This window comes from Haliotis cracherodii, unplaced genomic scaffold (genome assembly GCF_022045235.1).
Source record: "Haliotis cracherodii isolate W230 unplaced genomic scaffold, xgHalCrac1.p SCAF_11, whole genome shotgun sequence".
Taxonomy (NCBI): Eukaryota; Metazoa; Mollusca; class Gastropoda; order Lepetellida; family Haliotidae; genus Haliotis; species Haliotis cracherodii.
In genome coordinates this window covers 9761825-9785767 of record NW_027266266.1, presented here as the reverse complement: position 1 = coordinate 9785767, position 23943 = coordinate 9761825, and the positions used below count along the sequence as shown (strand labels likewise).

At 42.4% G+C, this 23943-nt stretch overlaps 2 protein-coding genes across 2 annotated transcripts in view; one reads left to right on the top strand and one right to left on the bottom strand.

Moving 5' to 3' along the window:
• Positions 1 to 567: 567 nt before the first annotated feature.
• LOC139455360 (uncharacterized) lies at positions 568 to 7553 on the top strand. The gene is made up of 6 exons (XM_071236918.1): positions 568 to 735; positions 1797 to 1907; positions 3954 to 4044; positions 4845 to 5009; positions 5878 to 5978; positions 7462 to 7553. Exons 1-6 carry the CDS (start codon positions 592 to 594, stop codon positions 7507 to 7509), a joined length of 660 nt encoding a protein of 219 aa, XP_071093019.1. The 5' UTR covers positions 568 to 591; the 3' UTR covers positions 7510 to 7553.
• A 632-nt stretch (positions 7554 to 8185) lies between these two features.
• The window catches only part of LOC139456209 (acyl-CoA dehydrogenase family member 10-like), a 30210-nt gene continuing 14452 nt past the window's right edge, over positions 8186 to 23943 (bottom strand). Inside the window, exons 10-22 of the mRNA XM_071237771.1 lie at positions 23667 to 23817; positions 20854 to 20999; positions 20309 to 20482; positions 19990 to 20202; positions 18681 to 18847; positions 18055 to 18195; positions 17025 to 17162; positions 16356 to 16446; positions 15282 to 15440; positions 14013 to 14185; positions 13755 to 13898; positions 12506 to 12583; positions 8186 to 10844 (exon numbers count right to left, since the gene is read on the bottom strand). Of these exons, the coding sequence (XP_071093872.1) occupies positions 10692 to 10844; positions 12506 to 12583; positions 13755 to 13898; positions 14013 to 14185; positions 15282 to 15440; positions 16356 to 16446; positions 17025 to 17162; positions 18055 to 18195; positions 18681 to 18847; positions 19990 to 20202; positions 20309 to 20482; positions 20854 to 20999; positions 23667 to 23817 (1928 nt within the window). The 3' untranslated portion in view covers positions 8186 to 10691. The remainder of the gene's footprint in view (positions 10845 to 12505; positions 12584 to 13754; positions 13899 to 14012; positions 14186 to 15281; positions 15441 to 16355; positions 16447 to 17024; positions 17163 to 18054; positions 18196 to 18680; positions 18848 to 19989; positions 20203 to 20308; positions 20483 to 20853; positions 21000 to 23666; positions 23818 to 23943) is intronic.

Sequence of the window (23943 nt, the reverse complement as noted above, 5' to 3'; positions counted from 1 at the left end):
GGGGGGCACGGGTGGCCCAGTCGTCTAAGGCGCCGCGATTCGCTGTGCAGAGTTGCGTCCCTTGGGCATGCCAGAAACCTATGATTGTGGGTTCGAATCCCGGTTCGCCCCGATTATGTTTCTAGGTTTGTCAGCACCATACCCGTGCTCTTGAGTTTCACCGAAGTGGTAAACGTCTGAAACCTGCATCACTTCGGACTTTCCTCCCACATTAAGCTGACACGCCGCGATATAACTGGAATACTGTTAAAAGCGGCGTTAAACCCAACTCACTCACTCACTCTACTTCTTCATCTGACATCCACATACATCCTCTATCCTGACCTAAACGCTCCACTTCATCAATACCTTCCATGCGTGCATCTACAACTTCCACTTGCATACGTATGCAAATATTCTCTCTTCTCATTCAGGTTCTACTCCTGATCAGTCTATTATTCAGACTTGTAGAATTACCTATCGTTATACAAGTTATTATTTATAACAAATTCTACATACACATGTAGCTCCTTATCTTCCATGCCAGACCTACTTAACATGTATCAGATAAGACACCTGTCACTAAACTCTGTTCAAGGTCTGTGCGGCGTCATGCTGCTGGTTCTATATTATTTGGTGGTGGTGCATGTTTTACCTTCGGACTCTCAGTTTGATGGATGTCTACGGAAACAGTTCAACTGCATTGCCGCCAAGTTTAGGGGGGAGTACACACCGCTTGGATTTCACCTGACAGACGTGAGTGTAACTTGATGTTAAAGTAAGTGGATCCTGGACTGAAATCATATTTTTCCCAAAATATATTAATCCAAAATAACTCGAATCTGTCTTTAGCCGTGTGTTAAATTCCCTATTTTGACTTGTACAATATGTTCCCGTGTTTTTTTACGGGTAAACAATTAGCTTGCCTTTGCATGTGTTTGTGACGGGTGTCACATGCTCATGATATAAACAGCCGTACAATCGATTTCTGTTGGATGTGGAAAGGGTATTTAGTCCTCATGGGAATAATAACAATGATAAGTAATTATGACGCGTGGGCCATTTGGCTCGACTCAATGTATAATAGATATATTTATTGACACAATACAGAGATTAGGTGAATAATAGGCAAGTATAGACAGGGAAGAAGTTTTAACTTAAGGTGATTAAATGGACAATTAAGTTAAATTAAACGACTTGTTTACTGTTATGGCGCTGATATCTTAATGAATACTGAAGTTCAAATACACATTTTTCATCGCAACTTTCTTGAATAAGTCACAAGATGTCCCCTTTTCTTGACTTTTCATTTTTTTTCCAAACATTTCTGATAGCTCACGGTGTTACTGCGTATATAAATAAAAGCGACGAAACCATTTCTATAATCTCAAAAATTCTCTTCTAACAGCAGAGTCGACTGTATGACTCCGACCATATCGGGAGCATGTGTGGCACCATCATAAACACACGCAAAGGCAGGTTAAGTGTTCACCTGGAACAAAACCCACTGGAACAATTGGTACAAGTCTAAGTAGTGAATTGCATCGAACATCACATCCTCCACATGTCGACCACAAACATTTTTGAAAGCTTTACTGAGGACTTGAATGTTGTAATCTGATCAAACATATTTTGAGAAAGAGTCGTGGGATTCTTCTTAAAATCTTCGTAGACTCAATTTCTTAAATGTAGACACCAATGGCTGGAGCTGCTGGAATATTGCTCGACTTAAAGGGAAAGCTGACTGACAACCAGCTGATCAAATAACGTAGCGTGAGTCACGGAACGTCATCTTACGTTGTGTTGGTGTATCGTAGAGCACGGAGAAGATCTTCTATGACGAAGATAGAAGAATGATAGCGAGAGAGGAGTATGGACAGAAGGAGGGACAACCATTCCTGACATTCCGCCTCTTCGACTACCCAAACGTAAGTTCACAAATTGTTCAAGATTATCCATTTTAAATGTAGAATACAAATTGAACAATGTAATCTAAATCAAGTCAATAAAACTAATAAAACCCTTTCCACGTGCATAAGAAAACTCTGCTTAAAGCTATTGTAAGATTCTGATTATATCACGAGTATGTGTTTAGTAATCATCATTATCTTGTTTGTTTGTTTGTTTGTTTGTTTGTTGTTTAACGCCGCACTCAGCAATATTCCAGCTACATGACGGCGGTTTGTAAATAATTGAGTCTGGACCAGAAATCCAGTGATTGATATCATGAGCATCGATTCACGCAATTGGGATACGATGACATTTATTAACCAAGTCAGCGAGCCTGACCACCCGATCCCGTTAGTCTCCTCTTACGACAAGCATAGTCGCCTTTTACGGGAAACATGGGCTGCTGAAGACCCCGGATTCTATTCTACCCCGGATCTTCACGGGTCCAGTTATCACTATCAAATAGGGAACATCAGGTGGTTCTACCCGCCATAATATATAACCCAGAGTGGATTGGACACTGAATTAAAAAAATTAAAATTATTTATTTCAAATCTTGTGATCAGCAGTAAGCAATATATCACCCAGGATGTGTTTTCCTAAAGCACGGAACTTGTGAGAGCTGGTCTCACACATCCATCCACTAACATGTCTTGTCCCAACCTGATGAGTGAGTGAGTGAATTGGGTTTAATGCCGCTATTAAAAGTATTCCGATTATACTGAACCAAATTAAAAACTTCACAATCCTAAAATTTTAACATTTTGACCAGTTATCATTGTGGGCCCTTATTGTGTCTTTAAACACACGTATTGTCTTCAGATAACACCCGTTTTTGTGCAGGTGAATCGATCAAAATCATGTGCACAGCACTATAGTGGCAAAAGTGGTTTTTCACGTGCAAAAGGTTATGTGGCCATAATACCGCACGTGTTTTCAGCCATACTTGTTAGCAGTCCGTTGTGTATCATATATGGGATTACTTTTAAAAATGTGAAGTTTTTAATCTGACTTAGTGAGTGAGTGAGTTTGGTTTTACGCCGCTTTTAGCAATATTCCACCAATATCACGGCGGGGGACACCAGAAATGGGCTTCACACATTGTACCCATGTCGGGAATCGAACCCGGGTCTTCGGCGTGACGAGCCAACGCTTTAACCACTAGGCTACCCGACCGCCCTTTTTAATTTGACTTGGTATATATCTCGGTGTAGATACATGCATGTATGGTCCTCACATACCAAGGACAATAATCGGAGATTCCAACCAAAGACCGATGGGACTTGGCATGTCTTATGACTGTTCTCTCAATCTCATTAAAATCAGATCTTAGTTCTCGTTATCGCTAAACAAAGATCTGAGGACATCCCATTACGGGTTACGTCAGAACGACCTTTTTCATCCGACCAATCAAAGCGTCGCTTACCAGATCATGAAAGTGACAGTCGGAATGTGTTTTCTAATCATGCAACCTCGAAAAACGTTAAAACGGGATATTCCGAACGACACTTACGGCCCGTACGACTGATTCCGTCAAAATTATCGTCTATCTCTCGCTGGGATAAACATTTGAACGGAGGAGGCGTTGCACAGTACATGGGAAGCACTGCCATACAATCGCAACCATATATTAGACATTCCGAGATTTTCGTTTGTTCAGTTTTTAAAATTTTAATCGAGAACTGTGTAAACATATTTATCAAGCGTAGTCTGAAATGGAAGTCGCCAGGCTGAAACGAGTGCCGAAAAGCTCGAGAAAGCAGCGTTCTCATTGGCTGATATCGACTTCTTGCTATTCGTTTCAGTGGTCGATCAAAGTTCGCGAAAGGTCGTTCTGACGTGACTTGTAATGGGATGTCCTCAGATCTTTGTTTAGCGGAAGCGAGAACTTAGCTCTGATTTTAATGAGATTGCTGTTCTCTGCATATTCACCCTCGCACATGAAGAGTCTGCCAGGTATTCCAACGTTTGTTACACCTACAACCCGTTAAAAACCTTTCATGGACAGCATTTTTCTTCACCAGGAGACGTTGTACGATGTGGTCACAGTCGATGGCAAAGAGACGTGTGTGAAGCAGGCCTTGGATGAGCCTTTCCAGAAGGTGTGCATGCCAAGTAAGTCATTACTTTTGGAAGGGTCTCCAGTGTCTAAGGCACAATAATACAACTGCTGCTGTACTAAACTGGCCTAGTTGCGCCCTTTTGACGAGCCAGGATCCTTCGTTCACGAATTCGGACCCCTTATTCGTCATGGTTTTTATTCTTCATGGTCAACGCCATGGCCATACACTTGCTGGTCGGTTTTGCACATAGGTACAGGGACAATTGAGAGGTGCAGTGGATAGATCGTCTACTCAGAAAGCTGAAGCTCAGTGGTTCGATCCCCTGGCCGCGTCATACCAAAAGTGAGTAGTGAGTGAGTATGGTTTTACGCCGCTTTTAGCAATATCCCTGCAATATCGGCGGGGGACACCAGAAATTGGCCTCACACATTGAACCCAATTTGGGAATCGAACCCAGGTCTTTGGCGTGACGAGCGAACGCTTTAACCACTGGGCTACCCAACCACCCCTCATACCAAAAGACAATGAAAAATGGTACATCCTTGCGGGCGTCCGGCATTTGGGGATACACGTCGGTATACAGTGTCTGGTTGGGTTATTCGACTTTAATTGCGCATGGTATCTCAGTGGGCTAGCACCATAAAAAGTCCGGACTGGTACAAGCAGCCACATACACGTGCATACACGTCAATTTTATTTAGAGTTAAATAATCTTGAACGCGAAATTAAATGCCATTTAACCTCACCTTGTCCAAGGCTACCCAGCGCAAAGTTCCACACAGATTGAACACATTCTCCAGGACGTGTTGTCGTGGCCATCTTGGTGATTGCTATTGTCCTTCTTGTTTTCAGACATGACACAGGAAATCTGGCTGAAGTCTCCGCTAGGATCCCTCCCAAACATGGTTCCCACACAGAGATTTAAATGGGAGGTTGGCAACCTGACGACCGAACTGACCTACACCTACTTTAAGCAACCGGTCCTACTGGATACGTATGGCACCGACCAGGATGGAGGTAAACCTCAGTTCTTGTATTCCAAATACTTTGTTACCAGCTTGGGGGCACGGGTGGCCCAGGCGTCTAAGGCGGCGCATTTCTCTGTGCAGCGTCCCTTGGGCACACCAGAAACCTAGTGAGTGAGTGAGTGAGTGAGTTTGGTTTAACGCCGCTTTCAGCAATATTCCATCAATATCACGGCGGGGGACACCAGAAATGGGCTTCACACATTGAACCAATGTCGGGAATCTAACCCGGGTCTTCGGCGTGACGAGTGAACGCTTTAACCACTAGGCTACCCGACCGCACCTCCAGAAACCTATGATTTGTGGGCTTGAATCCCGGTTTGCCCCGATTATGCACCATACCCGTGCTCGTGGGTTTCACCGAAGTGGTAAACGTCTGACAGCTGCATTACTTTCCTCCCACATGAAGCTGACACACTGTGCTATAACTGTACCACTGCAGAAAGCGGTGCTTAAACAAACTCAGTCACTGTTACTAAGTTTGTTTTATAGATATGATATGTTAAGGATATGAGATAGACAAGTGGTTATTGCATTTTCTCAGTGCGCACATCCGTCCAACATTAAAGCCATCAAGGCTGTTCCTTCTCAACACCTCACGTAGTTTGGACAGGACCCTTAAAATCATAACTGCAACCAAATTTGAATATTTCTAAAAACGCCAATTAGTGCATATAGCTAGGAAAAGCGCTTTGGTATTGGAAAAATTTCTTCAAGGATCAAGTGGTAAAAATGCAAGTCCTTGCCGATTGGGCATCATCGTACCCCAAAAGCATAGGTTTGTTTACCGGCCACTCTGACAAAGCTGGAGTTTCGCTGACAGCAGCGTCAACAACATTAACTCACTAACATTGTTTCAGTATCTGTGTTTGAGACAGTATGGATCCAGAACATCACACACACGGCAGTCAGTGCTGCAGTCTTCACCCCTCCTCCAAGTTGCAAGGACGCAGTGTACCAGGTGAAAATAAATTGTCAATGCAAGTGAAAAACATGTTCCCGAGGCAAGGGAGCAAAATGACTGTAAATCAAAATCCAGTTTCCACCCTTGCCGAATTGGGCTGGAATTTTTGGGCTCGTTTGTAACGCCACCTGTGACTTTTACGAGTTATGTCCCTTCTATGTCCCCCCTATTGACCAATCAGATTCCACCTCTCATGTCACTTGCATTTGCTTCAAACAAAATGGCAGCGCCCAGTCAATCAAAAGGTTCTCACTTCGTGAAGTTCATACAATCACATCAGCACCTTGATTAAAAACATGAAAAGATTTGGAAAATATCTGTTGACGCCGAGCTGGTTCACATGCTTTGCAAATCCTGCAATCGACAAAATGTGCATGGCAGTTTACAAACGGATGTCGATTACGTCACTTGATTTTGATTGGACTATACACAGACTCATTAGTCCAGCCAGAATATAACTTCATAATTCCATCCTGGTTCGACTTTTATAGTCAGTTAACTCCCTTGCCTGGGAAGATACAGAATAACCAATCTATTTTATGCGGAGAAACAGATTCAACTTGGCGTGAAGGGTAAAATAGCTGTGAACATTATATGAATGAACCACTGAAAATCAGTGATGACACCAGGTGTTCGCGAAAAAACTAAGCATGTCCTGCCCTACCAGTTTTCAGTGATGAATAGCGAGAAACCTGTAGACTTGATAACTATTCTATACTTTTCATTTCATCAGGGCATCAGTTCCAGGAAAACATCAGTTAATAACCGAATTAATTTCTTAGATCAAGCATTGACAAATAATTTATGAGGAGTAAATATGTTCCTCCTTGAAAATTGAAAAGAACGATACCAAAATAATTTGTTTCAACGACAATCAAACCTCCATTCAAACATCAAAACCGGAGCTCCAGATAAGCTGCGTATCTGCGTAAAATACGCATAAAAAATGCAGAAATACGCAGTAAAATAAAATCCAAGCGTATCAAATACGCAACGAACATTACAGATTCGCTACAAAAATGAAACGTGTGCGTATCATAAAAATATTGTGAAGTAACCCTGCGTATTCGATTAGCAAATCAGCAACTTATTTTGAAATTATAAACGGACATTCCGTCAACCTTGCCAAACTCCACGATGACAGTTACATCATGATCATCGTATCGTGGTATTTTTGAGTCCTATAAAGCTCTCGAACCCACACGACACCAGTTTGCAGGGACTAGATGAATAGTGTTTTTAAATATTTAACTTAAATACCCACATGTTTAAAAACTAGTGGGTAACAGAAATTTGAATACCCAGATAGAATTACTGATACCCAATGATTTTAAAATGCATGGGTAAAATACCCACAACACCAAAAGCTTATCTGGAGCTCTGAAAACAGAATCATTGTTGCAATGGAACATGATTTCACGTTTAACGATCTATTGTATGAGTGAGAAGGGTACCGTAATAGTTTTGTGTTGTTTTGCAGACTACTCCCAAACCCTCCAGACTAAAAGTGGGTTACCTGTCCTTTTGACGGACTACATACAGTCTGTAGCAATAAAGGCCATGTAACTATCAAATCACCAATTGTCATAAGGAACTTATCCATTAGATAAAGCGGTTCACTTGAAATTGCAAGGGTATCCCAATCAAAACTGTGTACTGGTTCACTCTGCTGGCAACATCTATACGGGCTCATGGGAACGGTGAACAAACGGTTCGTTAGTCTGTTGTTAAATGCCCCAGTCAGCCATATTCCAGCGATTCCACAGAAGCTCGTAAATAATCGAGTCTCCACCAGACAAACCAGTGATTGATTTATCCTACATCCTCACCACACTCACACTCATTTTAAGCAACATTTGATAAGACAAGAGACGAGAATGGTTTATGAAAAATATTTATTTGGTTTATATTCAACGATCTGTATAAAAATACTGAATATATATTAACAATCAAAATAACAATGTGATGATCAATTTACTAGATATATAATAAAATCATGTAAAAATCATACATCAATTCAATAACAACATTGAGGAACATTGATTAACAGCATATACGTAGTAAAGTTTTCTTCTTATTCCACCAGTTCACATAAATAAGGGGCAGTCGGGTAGCCTAGTGGTTAAAGCGTTCGCTCGTCACGCCGAAGATCCGGGCTTAAATCCCGACATGGGTAAAATGTGTGAAGCCCATTTCAGGTGATATTGCTGGAATATTACTAAAATCGGTGTAAAACAATACACACTCACTCACATAAATAAACATGAGCTATTGAATCTGAATTAGCAGTAGTGATTGTTGGACATACTTGTTAAGCTGGACAAGCAACCAAGTTTGTGTTCATAGTTCACTCAATGATCCCATCTCTCAACTGAACGTCTTAACATCCAGGTATTCTGCTTCTCTAGGATATCTAAATAGTTGTCGGACACGAGTTGTAACCAACAGCACCATATCAAAAACACCCAGAATATATTCACTCTGTATAGATAGAAAGTAATATATACTACTCCAAAGAAGTTAAGGACCACCCCATTTTTCATATTACAGTAGAACATGGATAGCACGAACAAACGAATACAACGAAACTGTTAAAAAATACCCGATTTATCTTCTATATATTATCATATAAAATTATGTATATTACGAACTCACTACAGCGAACGAACATATATAGCGAACTCATTTCCGATCGCAGACAAGCGTAAATACCACTTATTAGTGATGCCTATAGCGAACTAAGAAATCTCACTCAGTGTCAAGTGTCACTGACAATTGGCTGTATACAATCAGTGGCGAATCAACACAATGGTGGCGAATCAACACAATCAGCGGTGATGATTTAACCTTTAATCTTACCTGTACATGTAATTGGACTAATCTTGTCTGTAAAACAAACATTGAATCACCGAAGATTCTCCTAAAACGCAAAACTCAAATGAGATGACATCATTCGATAGTTTGGCTGACCTCAATGATGTATTTTCACCAATGCAGCCAGCAAACCAGAGCAAAATCACCAACTGTACATTTCCCTGTATGTAAATCGTGAAATGCTAAATATATACTTGATAAACAATGTTCTAAAAATGTTCTAATTTAATGTTATTTAATGAATGTTATTAAATGAATGTTATGAAATGTTATCAATATAATGCTATGAAGTGATCACTGCTAATACAAATCAATGCTGCAATTTTCCGTATTGTGTTTTGTTTTATCAAATGTGGCGGATGTTTCCAAGAGAAAACGTTTATAACAAACAATGTATATAACAAACTGATTTCTCTGGTCCCTTGTTCATTATATCCATGTTCTACTGTATTATGGGTAATCATGCCATTATAGATTAACTATATTAATCTGATATTAATCAGGTGGTCCTTAACTTCTTTAGAGTAGTATAAGAGAATCTGTATCAAACATTATTAACAACAATAGCTCCTAAACTACTAACGTCTTGAGCCAAAGTGTTGTAATCGTAGCATGACAGAGAATTGCAGGTTTTAGATATAATGTCTCATTATTTGAACGTAGACATGTATGCTGAAATGTTTTGAAATAATGTTTTATTACATTACGAACTTACGGGATAAAAATAAGATATTTTTGTACTGTCCTCACATAAGGCGATTTTTACGGAAGTAAGTTGACGTCAAACCAGGGGTCTGGAAACGGTCATGTGCGCCGGAAATCTCAAATGTCCGATTTAAAATATTGCTTAATGGACATTTAAATTTTTCTGTCCAGACATTGTTAAAAACAAACAACGCTACCTTCGGGGTCCAAATAATTGATGAGCGTTATCGTATCCCTTCAACAACTTCAGGTTAATAAACAGGCATAGCAAACTTGGTCCATAAAAGTATGAAATTTGATATAAAACATCACTAGACATGATGATTTTACCATTTAAAATATATTTCCTGCTCTCAAAGGCATTGTTTTATATGCAGAGATTAAGATTATCGTGTGTATTTTCTCGTAAAACTTAGCCAGAAATGTCTTTCTTTATGACGACACAATTGTAACTAGCACCCTTAAGGTCCCTATCTCCTGATGGGTCACATATAATGACAAGGGTGTAGGATAATGATGGTCGATGCCGTGGGAAGTCCACATTTGTGGGACACGATGAAAACAGAACAATGCTATGAGACACAAATACAATGCCCATATTGTATCACAAGAATAATCCTCACACAATGTATGTGTAATGGATGACAACAGGTCCTTTTGTGGAAAACATCTTTCTTTACCAAAAGTAACAAGCATCAAATACTCATATCCCCTGCCAATATGACATGTCCGCCTGTGTGCAAGGCAAGAAATATTTACAGTTTTTAAGATATGCTCCTGAAATGAGCACTATCGCCATTTTTCAGTCTTGTGATCGAAACAAAAAAATACATTTTTCAAAAATCCCAAAATATAACGGCACTAGTTCATCTCTCATGGGTTAAGAGTACTGCTCCAGAAACAAAACGTTACAGACGGAAGGACAGCACCCATTCCTATATCCCCCTTCCCCTTCATGGTGGGGTATAATAATAGCACTCTTTGGGGAACTACCTTGCTGAGATCTCCAAACATAAATTAGGAAGTTTGTTCTGAAAATCAAAGTTTTGAATACTTTTCATATAAGATGGAAATATACAGAGACCCTTTCTCTGGATCACTTGTTGTCAGAGCGTTACTTCTACACATGCCCTATAAACTGGACTTGACCGATTTGGCATATTCCATCCTGGCTACTGAGCGCCGATGTACTTCGTCGGGGCCATCGGCAAATCTGAGGGTACGAACCTGAGCAAACATGGCTGCCAAAGGAAAGTCATCACTGACACCAGCTCCTCCGTGGGCCTGCAACCATGGAAAACAAACCACAATTATTTTTTAGATTTTTTTAATAGATGGAAGTTTTCAATCTCATGGCATCTTCCTCACGTTGTCTTCATTCAAAGGGGCGATGGGATAGCCTAGTGGTTTAAGTGTTCTCTTGTCACACCGAAGACCCAGGTTCGATTCCCGACATGGGTACATTGTGTGAAGCCCATTTCTGGTGTCCCCCACTGGGATATTGCTGTAATAGTGCTAAAAGTGGAGTAACACGATACTCACTCACTCTTAATTTAAGAACACGTCCTATCCTTATAGGGGTACATTTCATCTCGAAATACACCTTCCCCACCTATACTTTATTCTGATGCATGGGGTAGAGGTCTGTGGGTGAGACTTTGGCACAAGATGATGGATCGAAGCAAATGGTATACTGTATGTCACCGTCACAAGGCACAACCCCACCTAGAAGGTGACCCTCCTACAAAACTATTGAAGATACTAGCAACACATCTATAAGTGCCTGCCCGTAGGCCCACGGCAGGTAGATTTTGTGTTGGGCCCGTAGTTGGACAAAGTCATTCGAACACTAATTACATCCTGTGAATTGTCACTGCTTGGGTCAAGACAAGAGTTCTACTCACTTATGTCATCACTGATCACACCTGCAAGTCCAGACAGACGCCACCCACACAACACAGTGTCTTTGCTCTTTACGACTGCGTCAAAGGCCAACACAAGCCTGCTTGCATGTATTGTTTAAGCGGAAGTACTCCACTCAGCGCTATTAAGCGCTGCTACTTGGTGTGTGATTGGATTAATGTAAGGTTGGATTATGGTGAGGATCCTCCTGTAAACCTGACAGAGGGCATTTTCTTTAGATAAAAATCCACTGATGCTTGAGAGGAGGGGGGCGTTGGATTCATATTGAGTTGCATTTTGGGCTATGGGCCAACGGTTGCATTCTTTTGGAGACACATTAATTTCACGATTTACACTTACTCATCTACAGTGTTAGAAATAAGTGCATGCCCATAGGCCCGTGGCAGGTAGATTTCGTGTTGGGCCTGTAGTTTCAAAGTTGTGAGGGCCTTTAGTAAATTTACATGTCTACTTATTTGTCACAATAAGTTGCATTTTTTTAAATGAAGGCCTCAAGAGATTAGTCAGAGCCTGCAGCTTCAAAAGTCTGTCGGTCCTGATCGCAGTCTTGCAGTTCTTTATATTTCAGTCACTGATCATATACCCCGTCCATATTGCGAACAAGACAGAAGCACGTCACCAGACAATACACAGTCCTACATTTGCAATTTAACAAGTTTGTCTTCCGTTGTTTTATCTACGATATTTTGTAACTGTGCGATACCAGATTGTGCCCGTAATGTTTGTTTATGTAGTAATAGTGAGTGAGTTACTTGGGTTTAACGCCACTTTGAACAGTATTTTCGTTATTTCACAGCGTGTCAGCATAATGTGGCAGGAAAGTCATGAAGTAATAAAACAAGAAAGTGTTTTAAGTTGTAATTCATCTTACATTCAATGTCTTTAATAACCCTACGATTTTCATGAGTCTGTGCTAAAGCATGAGAGTTACAATTGTCTAAGCGCTAAGATCATTAACAGGTCATTCATAATGTACACTACTGTATCGGGATGACAACCTGGTCTACTGACAAAGACCTCACCTGGATAGCTCTATCCAGCACTCTCTCGGCCATACTGGGGGCTGCCACTTTTATCATTGCAATTTCTGGCGCAGCAACCTAAATGTGTAACAGAAGAATCAGAAAAAGTCCCAGACACAAGATAGTTAAATAAGTCAAGTTATTTAGCATGGTAAAGCCTGTACAACCAGGCTATTCTGGAGAAAGGCTTTAGTATACTTTAGTATAAACTTAAATTGTTGTTTATGAAATTCACCAAAGATGTATACATCTGAAAACAACCCTCACCAGATTCTCATACACGTCCATCATGTAGGCCGCCTTCAACACCAGGTGTCGAGTCTGTTCCATCTCTATACAAGACTCACCATCATGTAGGCAGCCTTCAACACCAGGTGTCTGTTCTATCTCTATACAAGACTCACCTTATTCCCGTACACGTCCATCATGTATGCAGCCTTCAACACCAGGTGTCTGTTCTATCTCTATACAAGACTCACCTTATTCCTGTACACGTCCATCATGTAGGCAGCCTTCAACACCAGGTGTCTGTTCTATCTCTATACAACACTCACCTTATTCCCGTACACGTCCATCATGTAGGTAGTTGTCAACTCCAGGTGTCTGTTCTATCTCTATACAAAACTCACCTTATTCCCGTACACGTCCATCATGTAGGCAGCCTTCAACACCAGGTGTCTGTTCTATCTCTATACAAGACTCACCTTATTCCCGTACACATCCATCATGTAGGCAGCCTTCAACACCAGGAGTCGAGTCTGTTCTATCTCTACACAAGACTCACCTTATTCCCGTACACGTCCATCATGTAGGCAGCCTTCAACACCAGGTGTCTGTTCTATCTCTATACAAGATTCACCTTATTCCCGTACACATCCATCATGTAGGCAGCCTTCAACACCAGGAGTCGAGTCTGTTCTATCTCTACACAAGACTCACCTTATTCCCGTACACATCCATCATGTAGGCAGCCTTCAACACCAGGTGTCTGTTCTATCTCTATACAAGATTCACCTTATTCCCGTATACATCCATCATGTAGGCAGCCTTCAACACCAGGAGTCGAGTCTGTTCTATCTCTACACAAGACTCACCTTATTCCCGTACACATCCATCATGTAGGCAGCCTTCAACACCGGGTGTCTGTTCTATCTCTATACAAGATTCACCTTATTCCCATATACGTCCATCATGTAGGCAGCCTTCAACACCAGGAGTCGAGTCTGTTCTATCTCTACACAAGACTCACCTTATTCCCGTACACGTCCATCATGTAGGCAGCCTTCAACACCAGGAGTCGAGTCTGTTCTATCTCTATCCGTGACTGGGCAATGTCTGCCTGGATTGTACCTTGAGCTGCCAAAGGCTTTCCAAAAGCGATTCTGCTTTTTGTCTGCAACAGATGAGGAATTCATTTATACTATCATAATTATGATCCGAATAACAAATGTGCAATATACTTTCTTCTTTGATTCCATAATGATAGAAAACTCTGTGACACTCTTACCCTTTCAATCATGAGACTAAGGGCTCGTTCTGCATTGCCAATTAACCTCATGCAGTGATGAATTCTTCCTGGACCAAGACGACCTTGAGCAATTTCAAACCCACGACCTTCACCTAAGAGGATGTTGGAGGCAGGAACTCGTACATTTTCAAACACGACCTCGCCATGGCCACCTGCGTATAGAGAAAAGTGCTGAGATTTTTTTTCATGTTGGCTTAGGCTTAATTTTTTTATACATCACTTGACAAGAGTGTGGTATGTACAGACACGAAATTGGTATTATATTCGCACATGTAAACATTTGACTGTACTTCTTGTTTATATATAAAAGGCACCAAAAGAAACTGTGCATATGATTTTAAGGCTTAAAGAAATAAAACAATTGGTTCTCGGGCAATGGCCTTTGAAAATATATGTGGGGTGAGGCCATTTGTTTTTGTTCAAACTAGAATGTATCCAAATAAACAGTTGTGTTAACACTATAAGAACGGCATTAATACACACACACACACAAACACACTCAATGCACATGCACAATAATCTTAAATTCACATACACATGCAAATGAACAGTGTGCAAAAATCTTAAATACACACACACACACATGTACACATGCACATCGCCATATAGTGAGTGAGTGAGTGAGTGAGATTGATTTTACGCTGCCTTTAGCAATATTCCAGCAATATCACGGTGGGGGACACCAGGAATGGGCTGCACACATTGTACCCATGTCGAGAATCGAACCCTGGTCTTCGGCATGACAATCAAATGCTTTACCCAGTAGGCTACCCGATCACCATATAAGTGCAATAATCCTGAATGCAATCTAAACGCCATTTCATCTCACTTTGAAATGAAGGACAATCAAGAGACACATACCAAGTTTATTAAAAGCACTGGGGCGGTGGGGTAGCCTAGTGGTTAAAGCGTTGGCTCATCACGTGGCAGGCCTGGGTTAGATTCCCCACATGGGTACAATGTGTGAAGCCCATTTGCCGGTGTCCCCTACTGTGATATTGCTGGAATATTGCTAAAAGCAGCGTAAAACCATATTCACTCACTCACTAATAAAAGCACTAGTATGGTGCTGTAAAACCGAGAATCATAATCAGGACACATATCGAATTCAACAACAATCAACAGATCCTAGCAGCAACAAAGGGACACAACTCTGCCAAGCAAGTTTGATTAACTTGTGTCACACTGACTGATTGGCATTCCATGATCACTTGATTGGTATGTCATGGTATGGTAACAGATACATACCTGGAGCATGGTCATACCCAAAGACGTGCAGAGGCCTCACGACCTTGACCCCAGGAGCATCCATTGGGACGAGAATCATGCTCTGCTGTCTGTATCGAGAGCCGCTGGTGCTTGTTTTCCCCATGAACACGCACAACTTGCAGGCCGGGTGCAGTGCGTCTGGATACATGTACAGCAAGGGCATAAACATGTTTTCATAGATTCAAAGGTGTTTTCAAAACAAATTATTTTGACCTCAAAACGAAATTAATGTGTCATTTTGTAAGGAATTGCAAGTTTAATGCCACTTATAATAATATTTCAGTTATATCCAGATCGATGTGGCAGCAACACCTGAAGTGTGAGGTCTGAAAAGGCAAATGTTTGTTTGTTTGTTTGTTTGTTTGTTTGTTTGTTTGTTTGTTTGTTTTGTTTGTTTGTTTGTTGTTTAACGCAGCACTCAGCAATATTCCAGCTATATGAATTCCAGCGGTCTGTAAATAATCAAGTCTGGACCAGACAATCCAGTGACTGCCATCATGAGCATCAATCCATAATGGGCATGAATCTGGAACTTGAACCAATGATCACAGCATCCTGGCACATCTAAGGGTTATAACTCTACCAAGGGAATTGTTTAAGAATTGACTTCCATCATTTCTGTGTTTATGGAGGTGTAAAGGTAGAAACTGGTGTGTACACGTGTCCTTACATTTATACTTTCATAAATGGATTTACAGTGTGCACACAGGTGTGCATTAAAACTCCATACGTGCAAAAACATATAGAAATCATTCTTGTGAATAAATACTTCAACAATAATAACTTAACAGATTGATTATTGACTCCTTAACACCAAATAATTTGTCAACAACAACACAAAATCTGCGACATTGTTCATCACAATAATGCAACACAAAGTCCCCCCCCCCATTCTATCATCAGCCAACCAAGAAACAATAGGTCATTTGTGGGCATGGCCGAGTTTTTTTGGTTTGTTTTCATGGAAACAATGACAAAAAATGCTTTGTTATCTAATCAAATGCCACAGAATCACTTTATAAATTTTATGTTCTTTAAAAACAAGGTACTTACTCGAGGTCCACCATTTGTGTCCGTTAATGATGTAGTAGTCGCCATCTCTCCTGATGGAGGACTGGATGTTGGTGGCGTCGGAGGAAGCAACCTGGCAGATATGGAGGGAATGAACGTGTCAGTAAATACACAAACAAGTAGGTTCATTACCTTAGTATATTTTTACTATACCATCAAATGTTCATCAGAGAGGCTCAATTTTCAAATGAATAAACCAGATCTGGCGCCTATTGAATAAGGAATGAGTCGGCTCAAAGCAGTTACATCACATTAATACTAGCTGAAAGTAATACAGAAATACGTCATCCCTACTAATTGTCTTCAGTTGAAAGAAACAAAGACATCGTGTGCGATGCCTCAAACATTTTCTGAAACAAACAAATTAAAGACCATCCTCTCTGCCGCTAACTTCGCGTTCGGCCATGCCAAACAGGATTGGATCTTGCCAAAAGTACAATGCCACAATGTTCCAAAATTAATTCAAATGGTAAACATTTTCTGAATCAAACCAATCAAAGACCATACTCTCTGCCCCTAACTTCATGTTCCGTCATGCCAAACAGGATCGGATCTTGCCAAAAGTACAATGCCACAATGTTCCAAAATTAACTAAAATGGTGAACATTTTCTGAATCAAAGAAAACAAAGACTATCCTCTCTGCCGCTAACCTCGGGTTCTGTCATGCCGAAGCAGGACCTGATCTGGCCGTTGAGGAGAGGCGTGAGCCACCTCCGCTTCTGTTCCTCCGTCCCGTACTTCACCAACACCTCCATGTTGCCGGTGTCCGGGGCGTTGCAGTTGAAGATCTGCAAGTGATGAGGTGTGTTGACGAAGGCATTGCAGCAACAACAAAAGTTGGATTTCTTTTTTTCCTTGAATACAGAGCGGGTCCAAGGGCGCATGACATTCACATAATTTTTTAAAAAGCACTTTTTCCTAAATGCTGTATCTACAGAAAAATCAAAACCTTTCAGAGCTGATTTTAGTCCAGATTTTGACAGGCATTTAGAAGTTTGAAGGACAAGAAGATATGAAACTCTTATGGATATTTGCTTTATTGTTTTCACGATGACTTGAGGTTGCTTCTCTTCCCTTCCTCCAGGTAATACTGAGTAGGTGTAACAGAGTACTCACATACACATGATATGTCTACACACAGTGGGACTAATTTTTGTAAACACTGAACATTACGGTTGTTAAGTCACTGACGGCTCTGCCACCAGAGCTGAGCAGACACCCATGTAGGTAGAAACTATTTACGTTTCAAGGAATGGTTTTGTGAATATATGTCCGATTCAGTTACTTTTGTCAGCTTTGATATGTGAGTGAGTGAGTGAGTTTTGGTTTAATGCCACTGTAAGCAGTATTCCAGTCATATCACGGCGTGTCAGCTTAATGTGGGAGGAAAGCCCGAAGTGATGCTGGTCTCAGACGTTTACCACTTCTGTGAAACCCACGAGCATGGGTATGTTGCTGACAAACCTAGAAACATAATCGGGTAAACAGGGATTCGAACCAGTAATCATAGGTTTCTGACGTGCCCAAGGGATGCAACACTGCACAGCGAATCGCAGTGCCTTAGACGATAAAAGGAAAAGGTAAATTAATGTCACAGGTGATGATGATGATGATGATGATGATGATGATGATGATGATGATGATCTTCTGCAGGAAGACCAAATCAAATGATACACTGACCGATGGTGCTAGAGGAACTCTTCCCATCTCCTCACAGAAGAATGCGTACTCCAGGTTGGTGAGACCAGCTCCATATTTCCGCTCTGGATCCGACTCTAGTGGTAGGAACATATTCCACAGACCTTCTGCCCTCGCTTTTTGCTGTGGAATATGAACAAATCAGGGCTTCACACGTCTGAATATGACACAAGATGCCACACTGGGCATCCTCACTTCAAACCTGGAGGCCATTTTGATCACGCTTATTAGAACAAAAAGCGTAATGATAGAAATCTTATTCTGGTCACACAATGTAATAAATACCAATAAATAGCATTTAAATACCAATAAAATATCACCAGAATAACTAGGCTTTTTTGTTGTTGTTTAAAAAATTAAAATTAAAATTAAAATTAAAATTAAAATTAAAATTAAACCGCTGTATTTGATCATATATGTGCTTATTTTTAACATTGTTTCTTTATTCGTATCCATGCCTACTTGTCTTCTAATATTGTTTTTAGACAGTAACTTCTTGTCCATATTTAGCCTAAATTTGCATTTTGCATCTTACCATTTTAAAAATCCATAAATGGGAGAATCTGAATTGTCCAGTTTTTAATCCAACACGCACGTAGAACCCTTACCGTGAGCTGTGCAAGCTGAGGGTGGACAGTCCACCTGTTGGGGCCATGCAGGTGCTCAAACACCTCCTTCTCAACAGGGATGACATGGTTGGCGAGGAACTGCTTCATCCTGTTGTACAGATCTTGTACACGAGGGGACAACGCATCCACTGACACCGGCATCTGGCCTGAGAATAGAGAGTCAGTGGTATCATGTGAAAGGGGATGTAGGCTAGCTTCCCTGTGTTCCTTCCACAGCCATAGGACAGGAAAAATGTGAGGGGTCGCTGAAAAAATCTGAGGAAGAACGTATGGTACAACCTTAACAGTTTGTGTGTATGAAGTGCAGTACTTTCCATGGTTACAGGCTTTGTCCTATCTACAGCCATAGGACGGAAGATGTGGAACCTACCAACAGTTTCCTGTGTCCTATCAACAGCCATAGGACGGGAGATGTGGAACCTACCAACAGTTTCCTGTGTCCTATCGACAGCCATAGGACGGGACATACAGGACCTAACAACAGTCTCTTGTGTCCTATCTACAGCCATAGGACAGGACATACAGGACCTACCAACAGTTTCCTGTGTCCTATCTCCAGCCATAGGATGGGACATACAGGACCTACCAACAGTTTCCTGTGTCCTATCTACAGCCATAGGACGGGACATACAGGACCTACCAACAGTTTCCTGTGTCCTATCGACAGCCATAGGATGGGAGATACAGGACCTACCAACAGTTTCCTGTGTCCTATCGACAGCCATAGGACGGGAGATACAGGACCTACCAACAGTTTCCTGTGTCCTATCGACAGCCATAGGACGGGACATACAGGACCTACCAACAGTCTCCTGTGTCCTATCTACAGCCATAGGACGGGAGATGTGGAACCTACCAACAGTTTCCTGTGTCCTATCGACAGCCATAGGACGGGAGATGTGGAACCTACAAACAGTCATCTGTGTTCTATCGACAGCCATAGGACGGCACATACAGGACCTACCAACAGTCTCCTGTGTCCTATCTACAGCCATAGGACGGGACATACAGGACCTACCAACAGTCTCTTGTGTCCTATCTACAGCCAATGGACGGGAGATGTGGAACCTACCAACAGTCTCTGGTGTCCTATCTACAGCAATAGGACGGCACATGCAAGACCTACCAACAGTCTCCTGTGTCCTATCTACAGCCATAGGAGGGGGCATACAGGACCTACCAACAGTCTCCTGTGTCCTATCTACAGCCATAGGACGGGACATACAGGACCTACCAACAGTCTCCTGTGTCTTATCTACAGCCATAGGACGGGACATACAGGACCTACCAACAGTTTCCTGTGTCCTATCGACAGCCATAGGACGGGACATATAGGACATAATGGTCTGAGTCTTCAGTAGGTTCCTCCGCTCTGCCGCCTCGCTGTTCACAGCACGGAGCGTGGGCTGCAGGTTACTTCCAGACGCTATCTTCCAGCCGATGTCAGCATACATCTCGGCAGCAGCACCAGCAAACTTGGCCCGACTAGAACTGCCCTGACCTACAACAGTGACGACATCTATATTGGCTGCTTCGGTGGATGTTAGGAACTCAAGGTGAGGTAAATTCATGAGTTCATTAATGAGTTCATGAGTTGTTGTCCCTACCAGATATGCCTCGTTTATACACTCCCTGGAGTACGGCAGCCATCTTGAAAAATGTGAACGCCATATAAAAATCCCAGTTTTCTATTGGTGGAATCTTCATCTGATAACAGTAGCGACCAATCAGCTCCTGAACTGTGGGAATCCCCAGGGATTTTAAATCAGCACCTGCCAGACCTGTTGAACAAACAAAGCACAAAGGTATGTGAATACATATCTGGTCACTGGCTCCTACATTGTCAAAAAAAAGACAAATTGAGGAAAAAGTTAATATCACTCATTTAGAGAATATTATTTTTTTTGTCTCAAACTATTTTCAATGATAATAATAAAATAACATCACACAGCATAAAATGGTCAGTTAAGCTAATTGTAGAGAGTCATTTTTGGTGAGGTAAAGCTGTCTGGCCGAAGTTCTGTCAGTTCAAAAATGCAACAGATCCTGCCAGATTAGAGCTCAAATATTCATATTTCAGTAACGTGCTCACCTAGCACAGACACCTCAAGGCACCTCAAGGCACCTACCCTAGACACCTCAAGGCACCTACCTGACATTATTGTGCCTGACTGAGGCAAGTAGTGGGCCAGACAGCAGGTCGAGAGGTCAGTGACGGGGTCGCCCAGTGTGGACAGTTCCCAGTCCAGGACACCCAGGACATCGGTGGAGGTCATGGCAAACATCAGATTGTCCAGCCTACAACAAGCCCACAGCGAGAGAGTGAGTGAGTGAGTGAGTGAGTGAGTGAGTGAGTGAGTGAGTGAGTGAGTGAGTGAGTGAGTGAGTGAGTGAGTGAGTGAGTGAGTGAGTTGTGTTTACAGCTGCTTTTAACAGTATTCCAGTCATATCACGGCGTGTCAGCTTAATGTGGGAGGAAAGACCGAAGTGATGCAGGTTTGAGACGTTTACCACTTCGGTGAAACCCATGAGCACGGGTATGGTGCTGACAAACCTAGAGACATAATCGGGGCGAACCGGGATTCGAATCCACTGTCATAGGTTTCTGGCTTGCCCAAGGGACGCAACTCTGCACAGCGAATTGCGGTGCCTTAGACAACTGAGCAACCCGTGCCCCCGGGTTCTTTGTGAAGTGAAACATGACTGACAAATGCTTACCATAATTGTACTCCATTAAACATAGAAGTGATAATCTCAGTTATCACATAATGGATAGTGTTATCGATGAGATAAACCAGTCTGACAGACTGAACAATAACCTGTGCATGCCCAACAATAACATTGTGAACATCAGTTGATCTCAAACACAGGCACAACAACACACACTTGGGGGATGCTTGCAGGATCAAGGTCAGTAGGATATGTCATTCATTCTGCGCTAACAAATGTCCGCCCGGAGAGCGGAAGGTCTGGGGTTCTATCCCCGGCCGCCTCATACCAAAAGACTTTAAAAGATGGTACTTGTTGTGACACTGTCAGGCGCTCAGCATTAAGGGGCTAAAACAAGCACTGGTCGGCTAAGTATACTGTGTCTGAGTGGGGTATTCATGTTAAACTGCGTCATGGTATTTCAGTGAGCTAGCACTATAAATCGGCATCAGTCCGGACTAGTACAAGCAGCCACCCATCCACCCAGACACCCACCCACAACAGTCACTCTCTCCTGCTGGGACTAACCTGATGTCTCCGTGAACAACAGTCACTCTCTCCTGCTGAGGCTAACCTCAAGTCTCCATGAACAACAGTCACTCTCTCCTGCTGGAAGTAACCTGAAGTCTCTAGTCACTCTCTCCTGCTGGAACTAACCTGAAGTCTCAAGTCACTCTCTCCTGCTGGAACTAACCTGAAGTCTCCTGTCACTCTCTCCTGCTGGAACTAACCTGAAGTCTCTAGTCACTCTCTCCTCCTGGAAGTAACCTGAAGTCTCTAGTCACTCTCTCCTCCTGGAACTAACCTGAAGTCTCTAGTCACTCTCTCCTCCTGGAACTAACCTGAAGTCTCCATGAACAATAGTCACTCTCTCCTGCTGGGACTAACCTGAAGTCTCTAGTCACTCTCTCCTCCTGGAACTAACCTGAAGTCTCTAGTCACTCTCTCCTCCTGGAACTAACCTGAAGTCTCCATGAACAACAGTCACTCTCTCCTCCTGGAACTAACCTGAAGTCTCTAGTCACTCTCTCCTGCTGGGACTAACCTGAAGTCACTAGTCACTCTCTCCTCCTGGAACTAACCTGAAGTCTCCTTTCACTCTCTCCTGCTGGGACTAACCTGAAGTCTCTAGTCACTCTCTCCTGCTGGGACTAACCTGAAGTCTCTAGTCACTCTCTCCTGCTGGAACTAACCTGAAGTCTCTAGTCACTCTCTCCTGCTGGGACTAACCTGAAGTCTCCTGTCATTCTCTCCTTCTGGGACTAACCTGAAGTCTCCATGAACAACAGTCACTCTCTCCCGCTGGGACTAACCTCAAGTCTCCGTGAACAACAGTCACTCTCTCCTGCTGGGACTAACCTGAAGTCTCCTGTCACTCTCTCCTGCTGGGACTAACCTGAAGTCTCCATGAACAACAGTCACTCTCTCCTCCTGGAACTAACCTGAAGTCTCCTGTCACTCTCTCCTGCTGGGACTAACCTGAAGTCTCCTGTCACTCTCTCCTGCTGGAACTAACCTGAAGTCTCTAGTCACTCATTCCTGCTGGAACTAACCTCAAGTCTCCTGTCACTCTCTCCTCCTGGAACTAACATGAAGTCTCTAGTCACTCTCTCCTCCTGGAACTAACCTGAAGTCTCCTGTCACTCTCTCCTTCTGGGACTAACCTGAAGCCTCCGTGTACAAGTCACTCTCTCCTGCTGGAACTAACCTGAAGTCTCCTGTCACTCTCTCCTTCTGGGACTAACCTGAAGCCTCCGTGTACAAGTCACTCTCTCCTGCTGGAACTAACCTGAAGTCTCCTGTCACTCTCTCCTCCTGGAACTAACCTCAAGTCTTCTGTCACTCTCTCCTGCTGGGACTAACCTGAAGTCTCCGTGAACAACAGTCACTCTCTCCTGCTGGGACTAACCTGAAGTCTCCTGTCACTATCTCCTACTGGGACTAGCCTGAAGTCTCCTGTCACTCTCTCCTCCTGGAACTAACCTAAAGTCTCCGTGTACAAGTCACTCTCTCCTGCTGGAACTAACCTGAAGTCTTCTGTCACTCTCTCCTGCTGGAACTAACCTGAAGTCTTCTGTCACTCTCTCCTGCTGGAACTAACCTGAAGTCTCTAGTCACTCTCTCCTGCTGGAACTAACCTGAAGTCTTCTGTCACTCTCTCCTGCTGGAACTAACCTCAAGTCTTCTGTCACTCTCTCCTTCTGGGACTAACCTGAAGCCTCCGTGTACAAGTCAGTCTCTCCTCCTGGGACTAACCTGAAGTCTCCGTGAACAACAGTCACTCTCTCCTGCTGGGGATAGTGCTGTGGTATCCAGTTCATGAGGTTTTTAAGAGATGGAATCTCTCTGGTCTTGCTGGCTTCATACTGTTTTGACCATCGCTGAAAGTTCCTTTTGATAAAGTTGCCTGGCAACATAAACTACCCATTTACAGTATTTTATCACTGGGGCGTTAGATGGCAATTTCTTGTCCACAAACCAAATACAGTCTTCAATATTACAATCCCAATTGGACATTTGCATTTAGGCTACG

Excerpts from the sequence above, each read along its gene's own strand:
- LOC139455360 (XM_071236918.1), top strand. The coding sequence starts at position 592 with ATGCTGCTGGTTCTATATTATTTGGTGGTGGTGCATGTTTTACCTTCG. Across the intron at positions 4,045-4,844 it reads CCAGAAGGTGTGCATGCCAA|ACATGACACAGGAAATCTGG; the intron begins GTAAGTCATTAC and ends TCTTGTTTTCAG. Across the intron at positions 5,010-5,877 it reads TGGCACCGACCAGGATGGAG|TATCTGTGTTTGAGACAGTA; the intron begins GTAAACCTCAGT and ends ACATTGTTTCAG.